Raw genomic sequence first — 22,795 nt, 5'->3', positions numbered from 1 at the left:
CGATCGCGCGGAAGCCCCATCCGACTCAGTTTAACTACAATTTCTTCGACCCGAGCATTCCAAGACACTCTCACTTTAAGGATCACGGAATCATCATGGATTCGGCACTAACGTTCAAACCACATACTTCGTACATCGTGGATAATACATCAAGACAGTTCATCTTGGATTCGAATAGCAAAGAACTTTAAGGACGTATACTGTTTAAAATCACTCTATTGCACGTTGGTTCGCTCAACACTAAAATATTGTCCTGTTGTTTGGAACTCGCACTACCAGAACGGCGTTAACAGAATCGAAGCCGTCCAACACCGGTTCATGTGCTTTGAACTCCAACATCTTCCTTGGCACCTACGAAAACCGTTTTCAGTTAATAAATCTCGACACTATGGGCATCTGGAGGGACTGCTCTTGAGGCCTGGTCATCTCGGACTTACTGTCTGCTAGGGTGGATTGCCCTACAATCCTCGGACGCCTGGATCTCTAAACTCGCGTTCGAGCTTTACGCAATAATTCTCTTCTGTGAGTTCCGCTCAGGAGAACCAACTATGGTCGCAAGAGCGCTGTCACCGGACTCCAGCGTATTTTTAACACTTTGGCGATTTTGACAATGTTGGCCTTTGACTTCAACCGGACAAGGGATTCGATTAAAGCTAAAATATTATCTATTCTGAAATTCAATTAATTTAAGCAACCTTCACTGGGGCCAACACAACATTCAATAAATAATAAACATCTCCCTTTGTTAAAATTAAAACAAACCGATGCAAGAACATGGGAGGCATGGGCCTAGAAGCGATTGGGCCCACTTGACTACTGTCAACGTCAGTGCATCAACATGGGATGCCGCCCCCTTGGTTAGGAATGATCGACTCCGCGCGAAATTCAAATTTTGTAATTTATTTCTTGCTTCAATGAAAATATTAGATATGAATTCCATATTAAGTTTAGTAGTTTTCAAATAGATTATATAAGAAAAAAAGCGAAAAAATGCAAAATTTCAAAAAAATTGCCTTTGGTTCACTTCAATTCATTTTCGGGTCCATTAATTTTTCTTGGATTGGTTTCAAATTTTACAGGTGTTATTTTTAGGCTAAAAGGAAACTTTTCCAGCACGACGCTCTTCGAGATCGTGTGATGTTGCAAAAATGGCCAGGCTACTGCCCACATATGCATAAGAGTCCCATATTGAAAAACAGCAAGCCGAGAAAAACGCTGTTCAAAATTTACATTTTTCATTGAGCCAAATACAAATTTGTATTTGATTGAGCCTTATGGATGGGACAACCATGTTGTGTTATTCTTTTTTTTTATATTTTCTGAACAAACCTGGTAATCTTATATGTGCATTATGATTCAGTGGTGATACAGAATACAATCCAACAGATATCTCATTTTCGACAAAAATCCATATGGGACTCTCATACTTATATTGGCAGTATACCAACATGATAGTTGTAATGAACTGATTGTTAGTAAGCGGAAATAGATCGTGTAGACTCACATCTATCTTATCATCGTCTATATAAACAAGTATCTTTATCCTAACATTGTCATACTCAATGTGGTATTGTATGTTGTTTTTCTTAGCTAAACTTTCCGCCATGGCTTTAAATGTTATCAATTGCACTTATAGTAAATGTTATACTTCGCGATCATTAGATTGGATAGTGCAGTGTGCCAAGACACATGCTGGTGAACTCGGGTGATTCGTAGTTATGCTGCCTAAGCTCGACTCTCATCATTGGCTCTAATTTTCATAACTTTCCCTACCCAGTAATCTCTAGCTAATTGAATGTCATTAAAATGTAAAAAAGCAGTGCTTAAAACAAACGGCCACTGTATGGAACCGAAGATTTTTCAACTAATTAACATCACCCTTCTTCATGATAAACAATCGATACAGAAACAACGAAAATAACATTTAACATTGATTAAATTTCGAGTAATTCGGAAATAAAGTTCAAAGTAATATCAATTATTGCAACAAAATGTGCACTGAGCGTTTTTTAAAAGGTTTACTATATGTTATACAATGTTGCCAAAAGCGGAACGCATTTGTTGTTAAAGCGGATTTTTTTTTGTTACCAGATATGGAGCGTGCCAAAAATGGACCGTGCCAAAAACGGAATCTTACTCTATTTGAAAATATTTAATAGCTTTTTTCAATGAGCGGACTAATGGCCTTCGCTCCAATAGACGTTAATTTTTACATTCTTCACTGATTTAACCCTTTAAAAATTGAGAAAATGACTCTGCACGAGAAGCTGCTAAGACGATTACGCCAGATTTTCGGAGTACCGCTAAGGATCCAGACGCATCAATCTGAAAGTAGCGGTAGCTAGGCCGCACTGTCAAAATGATCTGCTGGCAAATTTGCACAGTAGGTATTTGTTATGGGGCGTGTTTGTGTGATATTGATTGGGGATTATCTGCTTGCCAGATGGCGCTTTGGAACAAATTGTGTTTTCCTCCTATTTCGTTGAATATCGCAGCAACGCGCGATGGGTATTAGCTAGTTTGAAATAAAAATGGCTATTTTTCAAAAAAAAAGTGAGTTAAAATCCCCCTTAATTGAAAAATTATCTCGTAAACTCAACGTAGGGGTTAGGTATTTTAAACATAGAATGTGTATGCAAAGTTTGAAATAAATCGTAGTTTTTGAATGGCAGTTAACACGACAATGTTTTAATGCGTAACCTTGATAGCTTTCAACTTTCAATTGTTCATGTATGCTTGCTTACTAATAACCATTTTAATTGCGTCTCAGAGGAAAAATCGCGACTGCAGGATTTTCACCGTCAAAATCATCCACGGAGAAGAATTTTAAGAAATCATTTTTACAACCATTATTTTGTATTTTTCCAAGATTTTTTTCATAAGATCAAACGTATATCTAAATATACACAAGAAACAACGTACCGTGTTATTTTGTCCATAAAAATCATGGGAATTCTGGATAGAGTGGCCTGCTAATGAGTATGTACCTCAAAAGCGTACTGTACTAGCTTCGAAGTGGCCGCATAAATACATCTGACTGTATCGACTAGTATATTGAACGGAAATCTCTTTAAATCCTATTTATAATTATTAATACGAGAAAAAATCAAACGTAGACTTTTGCTAGACCACCCCCCGTCCCCCCATGAGCCTATGTGGTTTATGATGGCCTTTCAAAGAAAAACATTCATCGTTGGAGACTAAACTTAAGCGATTGTCCAGTAGACAACACTCTTTCTTACCTGATTAACAGTGACGGAAGTCATAGACGTTTCGGAACTGTCGGACTGTGATATGTTTGCGGTGGTAAATGACACCCGCTCGACCATTTCACCATTGCTGTCGATGTAAGTGGTAGTATTTGCTAGAGCAACAACTTCCTCAGTACCCCGGTCCTGCTCCGGTTCACGATCGACATCGAGCTGGGCGAAGAAAGAAGCGCTGTAATCAGCGGTGATACCGCTGGGTAACTTTTCCTTCTCTTTCCGGCGGCCCCGTATCTTTAGCGATCTTCGCACCTACGAACAGACGGAGAATAAATGGAAAGTTAATATTTTCTTTTATGCATTTGCGTGTTTTGCTACTTTTGGTAAAAAATGTGTATGTTTTCATTGCCTTGGCTTCATGGTTGTATACTACAGACCAAAACAACTGGAAATAGAACGCCTTTAAACCACAAACTATTCCGTTTGCCTGGTTGGTTGAAAACATCCGTAAGTTGATACTTATCTCCATACACACCACTGTCACTACTATAGGTTGAAGCAAATGCGATTTGCACGAAAAATCTTTTTTGCATTTTCTATTTGGTTCCTTGTTCTTTTGGTTTTGTCTTAAGCGAACCAGTTAGCAGTTGGAATATAATCATTGTTAGCATAACGTTATCAAGTTTCTTCACCAGTTATGCATGTTTGGCGACATGATATGCTTACTCAAAATATGAAGCCATGACAAATACAAATACAAACATTCGATTAAATTCAAAGCCAACTATTGAGTTAAAATGGTTTCTCATGCATTTAGCGTGTTAAGTTTATAGGGTTTATACTGAAACTTGGTCACTCACCCATCATTCAAATACATCTTATTAGCGGATAATTCTAGAGCTTTTATTCAAAACGACATATCTACAATGAGTGCCTCTTTGTTTACTTTCTCTTTCGATTTTTACGGTGTCACTATAGCACTTTTCACTTACTTTACAGTATAGATCGAAAGACGGTGGTTTTGACTAGCATATTATGCAAAGAGTGGAGAGATAAATGTTAAAGCGACCGAATTATTAACAGAAGAGAAAGTAAACAATGAGAGTCACTCATTGTAGATATGTCTTTTTGAAAAAAAGCCTCAAGCATTATACATTGAAGATTTATTTGCATATTTAAGATACTTGAGTAAATGGAACCCAAATTCAAGTATACATAATGTTGGAATTATGAATAAACTAATTTAACAGTGAGTTATGAATTCTACCGCGATCGAAAGGAAATGGATTACACAATTTTAGCTTCACGCATGACAACGTTGATTTTTTTTCGAAAGTTGTCCTACTGAAGCTGTAGAGCTAGGTTTTCGGAAGGGCTCCACGTCAGAATCACATACTACAATTGCAGAAGAGACAGGCAATGTCGCCCACTAAAACACTGCTTGAGGCCAATTGCAGCGGGCCGTGATTATGAATGTGATATTCATTGTACAGTTCAGATACGCGCGGGCGTAGACTTCGCGATCGCGTGTATCATCGCGAAGGGCTCGAACATTTGTACGTTAACGAGTTCTATCACGTGTGCGTTTGTATGTCGCGTGTGTTAACGTGTATGTAACTTCGCGTGTATGAATTCTATTTTATAACCATGTACCTATCGTATATTCGCGTGTGTTCTTGGGTGATTGCGCGCGGACCGTGAAGTTAATACAGTAGGATTCCGTATTTGGCAAGAATTTTATTTTTTTTTCAGTTGCCAAATTTTAAACCTTATCTTTAAAGAGTGTATTTTCAATTTAAAACTTCAAAAATGTTACAAGGATCTTTAATCATGTAACAATATGTGCAATGGAATAAGATGAAAGAAAAAAAATAGACAAATTGAAATTTATTCATATTTTTATCAAATTCAGTCGTAGTACCGTAGAATTCTCACAGTCTTCGCGCACTTCTCGAGCGCAATGCCTCTCTTTACGGAGGTGTAAAATATTTAATTCGAATCGCTTTTCTTCGACCCACTGGACGTCAAAACTCAAACAATTTACTACATGGTAGTGTTGATTTCGCTCCTGGGATTGTTATCTCCTCTTTCTGAATATCAATGAACACTTTTGTTTAAAAAATAGCTCTTTTAATAAATAAATAGATTTTGTTGTTCTCCATAACTAACCGATTTTCCAGATGGAGTTGCTAGATTGAAAATCGAATTGAAATGCTCAAAGATGTTTAGGTTTGAAGAAAACCATTTTTATTGTAAAAATTACTAGCAAATGTCCAAACAAAAGGGACTGAAATATCATTGTTACGGTAAAAATGTGTGCTAATGAAAGTTTCAAAAATTTCTAAAACTCTGCACGAGAAATTAACACATCAGAGGATAATATAAGCAACCCGATTATTCAAGAGCCGCCCTACCTCAAATCTTTAAAGAAATCATAACAAATTACCCAACCCCCACTAGCCTTATTTATTTAGCAAACTTCGTTTAATTCGTTTGTTTTATAATATTGTAGGGGACGGTGGGGAGTTGTGAACATAATTTTGTTTTCGGGGCATAACTACCATAAACATTGGTCGATTTTCGAAATTTGACCTGGTCAAGGATGCAAAATGACTACCTTTTCTGCGGCTGTAATTTTTCTGCCTACATTCTCATTTCTCTTCCGACGCTGCTGTCGTTCGCTAGTGTAGGACGCCCAGCGCTGTACGACAGTCTGTAAGCAAAGCAGTAACATGACAAAAAATACTGTCCCCAGTACAGCCACCAAACGCGAGCGGTACAGCTTCTATTCAATATTTTTAATCACAAACGACGACAATGAATGCGGTTCGTTTACGCCACAACCGGCATTAACGCTTTCGTGTGCGGGCCTCTCCCTTTGACTATGTAGAGAAAAGTGTACAAAGCGAGAGAACAAACTTTACTACGCCACACTCTCACCGAGCAGTCGGAGTACAGCAGCAAAACAAAAATGTATTCTACTGTTGTACGGGAAAATGTACTCGGTTTGGCTACCGTTCTGGCAAGAGCTGTAATGATGCGTCGCTGTAGCGGGCTGTACGGCTTGTGCAAATGTAAATATACCGAAAAATTGTAGTTTACTGGTACCGCTGGCATCCCTGGACCTGGTATTTGTAAAAGACACCTTCATACAGCCACAGGCTGAAGCATTTTAAAATAATCGTTATCTTCTTTGAGATATGGTAGAATGCGTGAAATGCATGGAATCAGCATTTTTTGTTTGGGGGGTTTTGTGAACCATCGCAAAAAGTAGAAGAAATTGAATATTTTTGTGGTTTATTTTTCTTAGGGCTATAGAAGATAAATTTCAAGATATTTCTAAACTAAAGATGACTTGGAAAAGTGATCTGATTCGCAATGCGTATGTGACAAAATGATTCGCGCCAAGCCACCTGAATTCGCGGTTGCGGCACGGTGAGTTGTGGTAGAATCCTGTTCTTCGCATAAAATACCATAATATGTATGAGTCACCCCTGATTTTCGAATTATGATACTGTTCATTTTTGAAAAAAAAAACTATAAATTGCTGAAATGTATGGTTTACAACTCCCCACTAATGGTGGTTCACGACTCCCCACTTTACATATCTTCGAAAAATACGTACACTCAGGTTTTTACGCGGGGGATACAGGCCGCATAAATGAAAACCGCGTAAATGAAAACCGCGTAAATTTCAAAATCCGCGTAAATGAAAACCGCGTAAATTTCAAAATCCGCGTAAAAAAACCGCGTAAAAAAATACCGCGCAAAAAAAAACCGCGTAAAAAAACTTGAGTGTATCTCCATCGATACACATTTCATCCAAATGTTTTGGATCTGGCTGGGACTCGGTGTCATTCTAAAATCTAAAATATGTCCTATGTAACGAAACTATGTAAGATTTGCACGCGTATAACTCCGCTATTACTAGATGGATTCAGAAACGCCTAACTTAAATATTTGTAATAATGTAATATCTCTGCAATAAAAGCAGTCTTTTGAAAATCGATCGTTAACATTGAAAAGTTGACGAACAAAGGGAAAATTGACATTCGTGAGGCAACAGGCAGGGAGCACCTGCGTGACTCAATCGAATACGAAAAGTTATAAATAAATGTGAAGGGGGTGGGCGTAGCGTAGTTGGTAAATCGATTGCCTTGTACGCAGCGCACCTGGGTTCTAGTCCCGACCCCGCACATAGGGATAGAAATTTTTCATAAGAGAGTTTTCTAACCCGAAGAGGCGAATGACCTTAAGGTTGAAACCTCTATAATTGCTATTTTGCTATAGCGTCTCGTACGACAGATTTGAGCATCCAGCACACTACGCTTCTATGAATGAAGTCATCCTCGACTATTTAAGAAATATCATTCCTCGGGCGAGTTTATTCACCCGTCGAACGTCGGGCCGTAAAGAGCAGCAGTAGTTGTTAGGCATGTTAAGACAATACGCTGCGATGAGTGCAGGGATGCCAGGATCACAGATTAATCTGTGTTTCACAGATTTTCAATATGCTGCACAGATTGCAAAAACAGATTTCCGCAGTTTTCTCTTTTAATGTACATATTTCCAGTTTTCTTCTATATGGCACAGATTTGCACAGATTTCTTAATTTTTTACCTTGCGCTTAATTTTTGCCTCGCACAAAAACCAGTTAAAAAAGCTTCCCACATCGTGTTTCATACAAACTTGTACATTTTCCGTAACACAGATTTTTAAATGGGCCGCGCACAGATTTTTCAAAATATCACCTGGCATCCCTGGATGAGTTCTGCATGTGATCACTGCTGGGGTGGGCACGACGACAGGTCTATGCATACAGCGGCCTAGCGCTCGTGAAGTCTCCTTTCCATGGCTCTGATTGGCTGTTTGATTTTGCCGATGACGTCATCTTCGGATATATATCTTTCAGCATTGCTTGGGCGAGCTCTGGTCGGAGCGGAGACGATAGTAGTAGCCGACAGATATGTTTAAATTACGCAATGCGCTGCACACTACAACTAGAGAGTTACGGCACTCAGTGTCAGTGCTAGAGCATGTCGTTGCGATGAATCTAGTACCGCGTTGCTTTTTGCTACACTAGAGCTTTTAAACTTCGACAAAAAACAAATCGACGGTTCTCAAATTTGGAAAGCCGATTGTTTTGAGCTTCGTGAAACACCTTGAAACTCGATGTGTTCACACCGGCACACTCTCTTTCTCATTTCGGTGCGCGTCGGAAAGATTTGAAAATGTTGAGCACTAGTTAGCTCGACCCATATCGTAACCCTACCCATTGGGGGCTGTACACAAATGACGTAGCTTTTTTTCGGCGAATTTCGACCCCTTCCCCTTGTAGCATTTTGTCGAAATATTTCCCCTCGTCACACACCGTCACAAATTTGCTATACCCCTCTACTCCCTAAATTGCTACGTCATTTATGCATGGCACCGTACTGGCTGTTGTTTAATACGGTATGCATTTAGTTCAACGCATTGATCGAAATGGTAAAGCGAAAATCGAAGCGCGATTCAAATTTTCGCTAATTTGAAGAAATATATTGTAATTTAACTCGTAGTTGAACTTTATTGACTCAACAAAAGTAGGTTTCAAAGCAATTGTTTAATTACGCATTAAATGAATTTTTAAATAAATGCATATTATATGCATGGTTTCGCACTGTCTAAGTAGTTCTTTTTATCGTTCATATATGTATGGAAAAACTGTACATGCATTTAATATTTAAAATGACAAATGATGCAAAATGTTTGAAGTATTTGTAAAATATAACGCTGTTTTTTCCATTCCATATAGATTAATCCACTATGAACCGTAAACGTGCGATATTTCGATTATTGGATCGATTCTTTTGGCTATTTTATGCTAGAAGAAAGTGAGATCTTCCATATCACTAGAGTTTCCGGTCATGTTGCCATGGAAGGTGTTGTCTAGTGTATGTTTTTTTATTGGTCCAACTGAATGTATGAACCTAAGTTGCTAGGACGGAGGGTAATGATTTCCGGATGTGACCGATTCATGAACAACCACGTTCGAAAGTTCGTGAATGCTAAGACGTGCACCTTATCATCGGGATGTAATCATATTTACGAGATCGTGGGTGTAGGTGCCGGGGATGGTCGCGAAGGGCTCAAGCATTTGTATAATAACGTGTTTGTCACGTGTATGTGACTTCGCGAGTATAATTTCGATTTTATAATCATGTGGCGTGTATTCTTGAATGATCGCGCGCGGACCATGAATCTGATGCTTAATTTTTAGTGTATGGTACAGATGGTAGAAAAGTCAGTTTCCCCATATCACCGGGGTGTTTTAATGCTGGCAAAACCGCGGGCGTAAGTATGTGTAGGTGACTGTAATTGCATGGTCGCGTTTGTGACCTGATTTGTGTTATCGCGAAGGCTACAAGCGTTCGTACGTTTGTACCTAGATGATTATACATAGCGTGTAATAAAAGAAATCATAACATGCCAAATAAAGGAAAAAAGATGCAAAGAGATTGATCATGCTATGCTGACCAGGAATGGATAATTCACGTGCGTTGGTAAATTAATTGTAGCTAATTTTTCCAAACCGACCTTCCCGAATGAATAGAATCCAATGCACAAATTGGAAGTATTAGCCACTATTCTATCAAATGCGCCAGTTCTGTATGCATTCCCTGACCTAACTATCACAAATACTCAGAACAACACATGCACAGATAGACATACGACTACCACATAACAATTGTACACTAATACTAAAAATACAATTATTACAAAACGACAACTAATAGGTTTCTACTTTTGTATCTATTAATTTAATTTAATTTAATTAACGATAACGAATCCGACCGAGAAATGGACACACAATGACCCCCACTGTGAGCCGCGTCCACCAACACTTCCATTAAACTGTGGAACAATGTCTTCAAACACGGCCCGCAGCAAAAGTCAATCCACGCCAATCTGCCAGTCGACCACGTCAGCGCGCACAGGCTAGTGGTTGAGCGTTAGTGTGGACATGCGCAGAGTATGAAAAAACACAAAACATAAAAAGACTTATAAGCCTTCTCGGTCTCCTCGATGCGCCACTATCGAGGTGTAATGCAATAACCATCTTAAAGCAATTGTCTGTCAGAGGTTCTGTAGCACTGATGCACGCAATATGCTTGATGATGTATGCAATACCGTCAAATCCCACAACCTAGGGGAGGATGCATGAAAACGTCGATAATTATGTTTAAATTGGAGTACATTTTTCCATTGTTTTTATTAAGAGCGAGAAACTCATACTTTTCCCAATACGGCGATGACCTGTTTTATCAGCCCCATGATGCACTTTAGGCTGACAAAATGGAGAAACTGGCAAAACTGGTACAATTTTTTTGCTTACTTTTTGATAGATTACACTACTGTAGAGCACGAAAAATTAGGCATGCTTCGAGCATTTTTGACGCAAAAATGATGTGAATCGAGATATCGTAAAATGGGATTTATAATACTATAGTTGTGAAGCACATTTTTTTAAATTATATTTTTTATAAGAAGGCAGCTGTGCAACAACGGTGGTTTCGTTTTCGATAAAAACGTGGTTAAACTTTTCCGTACACTCTGGGTATACAGAAAAGTCGTTGCGATTGAATTGAAAAAATGGGAAGATTGTTAGGGGAACCCGGAACTAGTTGGCGGTTGGGGTAAGTTGGCGGAATCCCTTTTTCTCTGTTTCTATTAGACATTTAGGGCTGCCTCTTCTTGTGTACCTCAAGTTATGTGAAACCATTTATCCAATGTGTTTTTGTTGCAAAACGATTTGTTTGGTGGAAGTTGTGGGTGATATTGTGTTTTCGAGCATACTAAGTAAATTTTCTAAATTTCAAAAACTTTGCTTTATTTAGGGTGATTTTCAATCTGTTTTCCGAATGATTATATTTTTCGACAGCGCGTGAAAAGAGCTTTCAGTATACGTATAGGTGTTACATCTATTCACAAACAAAAGTTATTTTTTAAATAGTTTTTAATAAGATAAGCGGTTGGGGTAAGTTGGCGGTGCTGCATGCGGGGCAAGTTGGCGGTACTATTTACAGTGCAAAAAAGTCATCAAAAATTTTTATTTCTGGAATTCACTTCAAAGTAAGAAAATCTTTTTCTTGTGTATCTCGCCAATGTAGGAAACATTTATTCCGGCCAATTGCATGAAAAATTTCGAAAATTTGCTTTTGAATAGGGAGTGCGCGTCAAAGTCAAAATGCCGTGGTATTGAAACTGAAATATTCGGTTAATATTCAGTTTTCTCGAAAAGACATTCAGCATGTTTCAAAAGAACCTTGATGTAATTGCATCTCCTACTGATTGCTTAGTTTTTGGCATATCCCTACATACCGCCAACCTACCCCGGGGCTGGGGTAAGTTGGCGGGTTTTCCGCGTCACATATTTTTGTCTCTAAAAATGGAGACAATGCATCAAATACTTTAAAAAAAATCAGGGATGTTGCCAACAGTCTTCTCTTTTATGCCGCGTGCTCTATTTTGCAAGATCTATCTACATCAAAATGGTAAAAATTGAAAACTGAAAACACCGACAACTAGCCGCGGTCTCCCCTATATTATTATCATCTTCCATATTTTGACATACCATTTTTAAAAACCTAAATCCTAAGCTGTTAAACTATTGTTCTTTAGTTCCTACACACCAAAAAATCTGAATTTTATCGTTGACGTAATTCCAAACTTGCCACAATCTAACAAACCGTAATTGACGAAATATAACCGTGTTCTGTTTAATTTTACATTAAATATGTACTTTCCATGGGCAGTGCCCTAAAATTACACTTTTAAACATTTTAAACAAACGCCACATGTGGAGTAAAATTACGTGACCCGCAAAATTCAACGACATGTAAAATTAAAATCACATGTAAAACTATGTCATTTTTGATGCTCGTATATGTCATGGTCATGGTTTCTTAATATTTGTTATACATTTCTTTTAAGGTGGTCTTCGAACACAAAAATTGTAAAAATGGATTCTTTATTTTTGTATTTCTTGCACCTATAAGATGAGAAAAATAGGCTCAAGAAAAGATTTTACTTAAATTTGACTTGGATCGTCAGCTAGACGAACAATCGAACCTATCGTCGCGAAAAAGTTGGCTCTTTACCAAATGATGACAAAGCATCCTTCAATGTAATCTCAAGAAGTTTACTGTGTAATACCAGCGCCCAAACGAACTTCGTTGTTTTGATCGATTAATAGCAAATAGGTTATTTTTCACGTAGTTGCTATTAGTAATTGATTAATGCCAAGATATCGATTAATTTAAACAATCGATTAGTTTACAAGTAAATTTATACTTGATTTTAGAAGGGCTATGAATAAATTATGTTTTAACGGGGAAAATATACAGCAAATTGTTACATATTTGAGCAGAAGAATATGCCTAATTTTTATTTAATTTATTATTAAATTGGGTAGTTTTATTTTAAAATCATTCAAAAAACAGCCTCTTAAAAATATTCGTGTTTTGTCTATTTTATTATGTAATATGTCATTTTGTATAGAACAAGCCCACTTAAAAATATTTACATCTCGCAAGATGCACATAAAAGGAGCGTCACAATTCACTTGAATTTACATTCAAGAACATGTAAAATTACGCTGTGTTCACAATTCTCCATCTTCATTCAACCGAGTTCTACATCAAAAGACACACACTATTTTATTTCACATATCAAAACATATAAAATTCTTTTATTAGACAGCAAAATACGTCGCAATGTTGTTTACGTCAAATGTAATTTTCATTTTTTCTAAGTGTGAGTATTTAAAATACCCTAAAATTTTCTTTTTTCCTTAATATGTATTGTTATTACTCCAGTGATTTCTAACCGATTTTGACCATCTATACGGCGCTGTGAAGATTGTTAAATTGTCTTTTCGACAAATAGTAAATAATTGAAAACCCAGTCAAAAAGTGCATTTATTTCGAGGCTTTTTTGAATACCAATCGCTAATACAACACGGTGTGTTTGGTAGACCATTTCATTTCAAAAAAAAATCGGCATCGCTAAAACTTCAGCATGAGACAGAATGGGCTTTTTCCTTTCATTTGAAAGTAGAATTAAAATATTCTGTCGGGGGCTCCAGAACAACTTTTTATTTAAAAGTTTTTTTTTGAAAACTTTTTCAATGTACCGTAAAACGGGGTATCTTTGATCACCGGGGTAAGTTTTATCAAATGAGACTTTTTTGCTTCGTCATTAAGAACCAATATAATAACACAAATGCGCTGAAAACACTGAAATTCTCGTATTTGAGCGCAACGAAAACTCGAAATCGAGTGCCCCAAATTGTTGCGCTACCATTTGACTCAATGCGTTGAACAAAGATGGCAGATACTGCTCTAACCAACGACTTCAAAGGGGTAGGGTGATAATAGAAACATGGCGAAAATGGGCTCATCACCCTACAAATCATATTCAAGCATGTATTTTGTCTCCTTCATCCGCACAAGTAAAAAATACGATAACGTTAAGTACCGGTACTCGAATATTTTTTTTAAAAATTCGGAAAAAGCTTCAAACTGAAATTGAATGCTCAAACTGATGATCTTATTCTCAGATGATTGATTTTTGCTGATCAAAAAACATGTTTATTGTTTTTAATTGCTTCGGAATGGCAAGACTCATTTCACAGAAGATATTTTTCGTGTGGGGCACCTTCTTTTATTTCGAAATCTAGGCCACTTTGAAATCAATAACTGCTAAGTGGTGCGACTTTCGTCGACTTGAACAGATGGTAAATGTATGAAACCCTATTAACAACAGTAAATCAAAGCGAGAATGGCAGTAAATCCGAGCAGGTTAATCGCATTTCCTCTCTTGCTTTTCTGAAAATTGGTTTCGACCTTTATATCGTTTGCCTACTATTCTCTAACGCATATCCAGGCTCTTTGCTTTCCTGTAAACTATGGAGTTTTGCTGAATTTTCCGATCACCAATAATTACAAATCGCCCCATTTGAAGCAGTTCACCAATTCTAAAACTGTTAGCTACTAAATCGCTGTTCGTTCTATTATAGATAAAGGTTTAAGAGCAAACCAAATACAGACATGACTTAGACCATAGTCTTATTACGCGCCACCCAGTGAATAATGGAAACCAATCAGAATGTCGCTAATAAAACTTTAACTTCTAGAATTATTATGATGATGGCCTCACCTCAGTCCCACACAAAGGTGTTATCTCAACGATTTATCTAGAAGGCAAATTAATATATTTAAACGTTATCTTGCAGACCGATATTTTGAAACAGATCCCCCTGCAGAGTTAACATATTTGTCATAAAAAATTGTACACCCAAAACGAATCGTTGAGAGCGGAATTGATTCTGTTTTTATCGCTCTCGAACTGTGAGCGAAAAGCTCCCAAACGATGCATTAGTGTTCAACCAACCTCATACTTGTGGAATACAATATCGTACCCCATAGCTACACACTGTTGGCTAATGTAGTGCAGGGATAACTTGAATAACACATACCATCGTCTCCATACTGTCCCATTTGTGATCACTGCTGCAATGATGCAAAGTTTATATAGCCCATTCGAACGACTGCTCATTATGTGTCGTTATGGCATAAGGTGTAAAGCAGGCGTTTTAGCGAGTGGATGTTTGTCGGTTCCAGTCTTGAAGCTACCCGTTAATCTTTTTTTCTAGTAAGGCTGTTCCCAACACATACACACAAACAAAATATTAATAACAGCGGGGAAATGGTACAAAGCAAAATGCGTCAATGACGATGCTGAAATACCGACGCGGCGGCGGGATGCAAACGATATTATCTCACTCATCATAAGTGTGAAGCTGTATATACGCCATTATACTACTCCACCAGTGTGTCGTCATGGTACGGGCAATAAAGAGGTGTTTTTACCGATTAGAAGTTTGTTGGTTCTAATCTTGAATCTCTGATATAAGATTTTTTTTACTAGAAGTCAGGTCACGAGCTATTTATAGCAGCGAAGAAAAGAATGAAACAAAACAAAATGCAATGCAGCAGCAATGGTGATGAGATTGCTTGTGGTGGTTGGGTGGGGGGAATGTAAGGTGTAGAAGAAAGATACGAAACTAAATACTAATAAAGTTTCCTTATGTGTGAGTGTGTGTCATCGTTTTTTTTTGCGTGAGCGTTGTGCTCATCCCGAATTGTGCGCGAACAGCTCAATGTTCAAAAAGGATTGCTTTTGGGAATGAGATTGTGAGCCCAAAAACAGAAAATCTGAGCTCACCGTTTTGGGTGTATAGTACCGAAAATACCGGTGCTGGCTTTTGTTCAGTACCGGTATTACGGTACCAAAAATGGGTCGGTATTCCCGGGATTTTCGGTACCGGTATTACCGGTACCACAACCCTAGCTGCACCTACTTTAATTGATTAATGATAAAGATTGCTTGCAGATAAAATAAACCACAACGAAATAACAGGGATTGCAAAAAGCTCTGGTGTACAAATGTACCCTACAAAACCGTTCTGCGGTTAATTATATGTTTGTCGGGCAAATTAATTTGCTTTGTTAGAAAGTTATGCGCTTAAAACATGTGCTTTAACAAAACCACCCATATTTCAAAAAGTAAAAAGCATATCACAATAAACTATTGCGTCTAGTGGTCACGTTAGGCTTTTCTTTTGAAAGGTTTGTTAGGATCGGTTCAGCCATTGCTGATATAATTACATGACATTACTGTATATACATACAGATACATATATACAGAAATTGTTCCAATTTGTCGAGCTGAGTCGACCTGGGACTCGGCACTGCGGGCCTCGGAAAAAGTTTTCAAAATTTGAGCGAATTCTATACACTTCTTTTGTAAGAAATGTTAAACGTAAAAAATGCCATAAAAACCGACACAACATTGTTGATTAAACCACTAGCGAAAAATTGTTTGAAATCAATATGAAGAGTTACAATTTTGTTCAATAGACTATGAAGAACTGTTTTCTCAGTTGAAACTTCACATTTTGGTTTATGAATGAGTATTAGTTGTTGATAATTGATGAGCCAAGTTTACTCGTTTAAATTTATAAGTAATATGGTTTGTTGATGTTTGTAGTGCCGTTAAACGATTCAGCTCGTGGGAAGAAACAATTGATGACAAATATTCACCAATATTCGAGATTTACCAATCAAAAAATTTACTATCTCTATTAGTAGTGTTATGCTGATAGCAAATGACGTTTAGGAAATCCCGAATAATCACTGATAGTTAGTGGGACTTATGGCTAATTTTATTATGTTTTGTTGACAGTGATAATGAGTTTTTTAGGAAGGTGAACATAGATCAGTTTAATGTTTTACAGGCCAGGGGTTCTAAGAAGTAAAATTGCTGAATGTACTGTTTATAATTTTCGGGCGGCAGTGTAACCTTAAAATACCAAACTAGGTTTTCGAAATAGAAAATAATTTGTATGGCAGATACCAAGGCAAACATTTTTTGGAAGTCTAAAATCATTCGCGATTGAATGGCTCCAAAAATAACGAAAGTAAAATTTGTGAAACGACGATAAATGTACAGATAAGCTCGTATATTTAGGTTTGTATTTATAGTTTAGTTTGTTTAATCTAGACGAGCTGCGGCAACGTGCGCAAGGCTGTCGTAATCAATCATTACTTTGTAAATATAATTTTCATTTTCGTACCTTCTCATCGAATGACTGTCCCTCTGATATCATTATGTGTTGCAAAAAAACTAAGTCGACTTCTTAATTGATCCATTGGTAGCTCCCAAAGACGTGGTTTATGTTAGAAGGTGCGTCGACAGTGAAGCCAAACCTACCAATCGAATATGTCAGTGGCAACCTACGTGCAAAGCAAACAAACATTCTTCTTTTGGAGAACATTTAAGAAAGTATGTGTTGATAGAAATAATATTACGGCTTATTACTTCAATCGATTAAATAACACGGTTTATTCATTTTATTGCATTCTTTTGTAACAATGTACAATAAATTATACGTAAGAGTATTATTAGTAAAGTGCTGTAAGCTGCGAAGCAGTCACTTTTATTTTTCCCTCTTTATGAATTTATTGAGTAACACAGTTGAAGTCACTCGTATACCACAAAAACTATGGTTGTCAGAAACGTAGAAATAGTCATCATTTTATGTAGTGTTGCGCATTCTTCTGTACGGGATTAAAATAATACATAGACTTTAGTAGTTCCCATGTATTGATTACGTAATTTTCTGAATCATAAAGTTGCAATTAGGACAAGACATTTCAATTCCAACGCAATGACGGTTTTTGATAGTCAATCTATTTCATGATAACCTCAGTATTGGAACTACCGATTTAGCAAACGCGCATGAATTCCCGCATGTTTGGTTATAGTGCAATATATACTCGAAAATCCCAATACAATCTGAAATCATTAGTGCAACGAACTTTAAATGATAGGGTACCTGGAGGCACAGAGCGTAATGAACATCGTTAAAAACTTCATGAAAAAGAAGGAAAAATAGCATCAGTTCATGTTTGCACTTGACTCGTTAATGTGTATAACATGCATCAATAATCATTTGTTTTGGTATTGATGCTGAAAATGCCAAGCCCAAAAAGCACACAGTATGAGGTTCGCCGGTTGGCACATACACAGTTACCAGCCGTACCTACTCCACTTGAAACAGCTGATAATAGCACGACTCCGAGTGTATGTATTTTCTTTTTTATCTCTCCTCTTGAGCTCATACTGTTATTTTTTATTGATAATTGTGTTTAATTGATTGGAACTATCTCAAGGTTACCATAATTACGCACGAACGCATTTAGCTTCTGCCGCTCCGTGTACATTGATTTGGCTCGATTCATTTGATTGTGCATCTCTATATACCTTTCCTGTTTTCACAATCACTGCCGAATTGCAACAGCAAAACCAATGAGTGTACCATGTTCGAAACCAAGTGAACAGTAGCTGCTCATTTAGTTGATGGATGGAATGCGTTGTTAACAACAAAATTTTCTTCAATAAACCAGAAAAAATATGTTCCTAACTGACGCGCACTATTGGTTAAGGGCATGCAACTTTTATTGGAGCTTTCGATAAATACATATTAAAATGCCAATTGTACGAATCAATATTATTGTCTTAAATGATCAATGATGCATTTGTGACAATCTAGGTACTGATGGAATGTTGTGTTCTCCATGACTAACCCAGGGCAATTTTCGATACTTAATTTTAATCGTTTTTCTTCTCGATCGAGAAGGACGTGATTCTCGGCGTGTTTCATGGCTCGATGTTACGGTCACCAGATATGTTCTGTTTCCTTGTTCTCCTGTCTGAGAGCAGTGAGTCGACAAGACCGCGGTTGGCGGCTTTTGGAACATTAACATTCGACATGGTAAAGCAAGCCGAATCGAAACGATGGCAGCAAGTATCATAACATGAAGTGTGCATCAACAGCGCCTAGTGCTAAATTGCCATGGAGCAAAGACAAGACAGTGAAGTGGCTGAATGCACAACATTTTATGGCAATCAACGTGCAATTATTTTGCAAAAACATTATTATCTCCCGCGGACGTAGGGCGTTCGGAATTCTACGAGTCTCCTCTTGTCTGGAAGTGTCAATAAATAAAGTAAATTTTGGAATATCGAGGACGCTTGTTAGGGGATATATCTGAAAGAGATGCAATTGAAGCACACTGTCCTAAATAAATGACTTAGCACAAGAACGGCTGAGCTCATCAAACTTAAACATTGAATCTATTGGTATTTATTACATGATCTACGGTGCTAAAATAATTCACAATGACTTGCAATCAAATGTTTTAAAGTTGAGAATTTTGAATGAAAATATTTTTTTTGTTGGTTGCCAAAAAGATAACTCTAACGTAAAGCATATATAAAACTCCTCTTCCATCGTATAAAGCACGTTGTATGCTCATTAACATACAAACACTCAAAGAACGCCGCGAATTTGCCATGCTTTGCTTTATCAACCAACGTGTACAATCCGCATCATTACTCTCGCAAATCAAAGTTTATGTACCTAGCCGTCAACTAAGAACTCGTAATTTATTCCAAGAACAATCTTTTAGGACAAACTATGCTAAAAATAACCCCATCAATAGAATGATGCGTCATTATAATGAAAATTGTGCAAAACAAATCAAATTTGAACTTAATCGTAGAAATAATGTATAGTATATAAGCAAATATTGTAATACCATTATATGTAGTCTACATATGCTTGACGAAAATAAATTTAATTTCAAACATTATTAGCTATAAACTACATTGGTATAGTACAAATATATTCCAGAAAACAGAAAAAAAAACTACTTGAGTTAGGTACTTATATAAAAAAGAATTTTTAGTCGTTTTAGTTTTTAATGTAAAATACATTGAAACTTTTAATATAGGGATAAATTGCTGAATGGGAAGGATGGCGCCGAAACCTTGCGTCCGAGCCATGGCGACACAGTTCAAATTAAGAATTCTCGAACCGGTCAAAAAACCGTACTTTTTAGTACAAAACTAAATGAAAAAAAAATGAATCAGAAAAAATCCTCGCTTACCTTTGCCCTAGTTAATAACTAGTTATATGCTTTAACCTTTGCATAATATCAGTTCAAGATTATACGAATTTCGAGTGGTATATATTCGTTCAGTATCAATGTTGTGACTGTTATAGCACAGGGTCTGACACTCGAAGTTTCACCACGTAACAAGGTCATAAATTAGGTTTAGAATATTATTTTTATTTACTTCAAGGTAGAGATTATGTGAAAAAACAACAATCAGAATCAATTCACCTTTGCTTATCGAGATTAAAAACGAATCGCAAGTTACGCGAATGTGACTTGCGGGTACTTTGGCCCACTCACGGCCAATGGCTTTCTTCGGCGTCTCGAGGCTGGTGTATTCTTTACTTCAAACCTTGTTCCCCAAAATGACCCAAAGGTAATAATTCATTGGATTCGTGTCTGATGCATACCGGAGCCATTGTGTTCGTAATGAAGCTCGGAACGTTGGTTTGCAGCCATTTACTCACGCTTTGTGAGATGGTACCGTATCTTGCTGAAAGGGTTGCAACCGAAAAGTTTGCCCATGGCTTCAAAGTAGCCTCCAGAACACTTTCCCGATAATATAAAATATCACATTTACTCTGACGCCAGGCTCGATGAAAACGATTGGAAAGCGCCCATCTGCGGTTACAGTGCCAGCGGTCCATTATTTGTGGCGAGTAGAGATGGGCGAAACAGTTCACTTCGCAGAACCATTCCCGACTGAACAGTTCTGTAAAAAGAACTAGTTCAGATGAACCGTTCTTCCGTTCAGCTGATAATTTACTTGTATCTAGCGAATGTCTCTCAAAACATTCGATTCTTGGAGAGGAACCAAACAGATGCTGCCCAAACTATTATACCCCTGTATGCTTAACAAGTTCATCAAGGGTAGCGATTTCTTCTTGATGTATAACTAGAGAAATAGAGAATGTGATGAGTCGTTGTTCGCCGGTTCCATTCTGGGAGAGCACAGAGAGCGCTTTGTGGGACGGCAAGTCGGTTCATTTTCATTCGTTCGCCTAAAAATCGGTCCGAGAAATTCGCCAAACGGCTTTAGGTCAGGTTCAGTTCATTCGCTTTGAAGAGAATTGAGAACTACCGTTCTTTTAAAAAGAACTTCCGTTCGCTCATTCTCTTCGAAGAACCAGTTCACTTGAACCGTTCGCGAACGAATGGCCCATCTCTAGTGGCGAGTACTGCCACCTTGTGGCCAACCGATTAGTCGAATTTTTTTATGAACGATCGGTCAAGTAAATCCTATCGTTTTGAGAGTTTACGAAGTGCTCAATTCGATTTTTTTATTTCGTAGGAAAACACGATGTTCGAAATTTGACCGCTTTCGGCCAAGCCAACCACTTCACTCTCTCAAGTCTAACTTATTACTGATTCAGTGTAATATAATGAGTCTTTTGGAACTTTTAAAGCTTGATCTTGAGCTCATTTTCCAATATGAGTCGGATGCTGCAGGCAGACATTTTCAGTTCTTTGGGCATTTGCTTGGCACTTTGTCATCTCACGTGACGTGTTTTGATCACCACCTCGATTGCGTTTGGCGATTCTACCAGTATTATTGTATCGAGTTATGGTACGATAAACAAAAACTGTATTCACATTAAGGTATATGAGCTCACAAACAATCGCTGCTGGTGATTTTCAGCTAGATATACAGCAATCCCACTATTACGTTTGAATTCCATTGCTGATCACATCTTTGTAATCACTTTTGGCAAAATGGTGCCAGTGCGATAGCTGGGCGAACGGTCTAAAGTTGGTTACACTTCGAGTGCCGGACCCTTTAGTTATGTGCTTTTACCAATTCACGATTATTCGAATTTCGAGTAGTATACAATCGTTCAGCATCAATGTTGTGACTGTTATAGAAGATAATTAATTAAATTGCACTGTGAATTGTTGTAAAATCGCTTTCCTCAATAGGGTTTATTTTTCAGCCAATCTTGTCGTATTGAAATTAGTGTTTTAGGCCAAAGCATTTCCCATCAATGATGATAAAAAAAAGCAATAACACTAGTTTACTAGAAAAATAAAGCTGCGAGAAAAAGTATTTTCTAGACTAATTTCGGGTCGCTGAATACGAAAAGAATACACCGGATTCTGTTTTTGCACGGTTTTTTTTGCACGACTTTTTTTGCACGGTTTTGCAAAATAATACGATTTTTATGTATAAAATATCTATTTCGATATACAAGTTTAATGATTTGATCATCCCGTGAAAAAAAAACCGTGCAAAAAAAATCCGTGCTATTTCGAGAAACCGTGTAAAAAAAATCCGTGTTATTTCGAGAATCCGTGCAAAAAAAATCCGTGTTATTTTGAGAAACCGTGCAAAAAAAACCGTGTTATTTTGAGAAACCGTGCAAAAAAATTCCGTGTTATTTCGAGAAACCGTGCAAAACAAATCCGTGCTATTTCGAGAAACCGGGCAAAAAAAAATTAATAGGCATTTAGTAACGGCAGCTGAAAATAAATGGCATTGGATATTTGCAATGCAAATGAGGATGATCTGCCAATGTGTAAAAATCGCATGTTTTTCAATTTTAGGAAATGAGTTGTTATTCAAAATTCAAGTTATGGTAGTTGAAAATCAATAATGTTGGGCAATGGTTTTTATAGGATTGTATGCTTTTTAGATATCATCAAATAATATTCCGGTTCATATATCACATCGCATTGGCAATGGAGCAATTGGTATATGGCCAAGTTCCCCCGGGTAGTGCCACTGCACAAAGTATATTAATTTTGTTTGTTCAGTTTGATAAGCTAGAAACTGATAGCGGAGATTTTAATATGCAGAGATACGCAATACGTATTGTTTGGTCTGAGTAGATAACGACTGATGTTTCCTTTTACCAACAAATTAGTGGTCTCTGATTGAATAGAGCTTTCAAAGAGTTAGGTAGAGGCACAAGTCTATTTTTTTACTGAGATGGGACAAGTTGGTGCTGGACCTGTGGCCTTCGTCTGGTATGATCCATTCTCGTTGGTACGGATGTGTTCATGACTAGTTTGTGGATGAGTGGTCCT

The 22,795-nt window shown here is 37.4% G+C and overlaps 1 protein-coding gene across 8 annotated transcripts in view; it reads right to left on the bottom strand.

The window, feature by feature from the left end:
* LOC131690615 (unconventional myosin-XVIIIa) overlaps nt 1-22,795 on the bottom strand; it is a 253,319-nt gene that overhangs the window by 206,372 nt on the left and 24,152 nt on the right. For all 8 annotated transcript variants that reach the window (XM_058976523.1, XM_058976521.1, XM_058976522.1 and 5 more), the window contains one exon: nt 3,243-3,518. In XM_058976523.1, coding sequence (XP_058832506.1) covers nt 3,243-3,518 — 276 coding nt within the window. The remainder of the gene's footprint in view (nt 1-3,242; nt 3,519-22,795) is intronic.

This window comes from Topomyia yanbarensis, chromosome 3 (assembly GCF_030247195.1).
Source record: "Topomyia yanbarensis strain Yona2022 chromosome 3, ASM3024719v1, whole genome shotgun sequence".
NCBI classification, from domain to species: Eukaryota; Metazoa; Arthropoda; class Insecta; order Diptera; family Culicidae; genus Topomyia; species Topomyia yanbarensis.
This window is presented reverse-complemented; position numbering and strand designations above follow the sequence as displayed.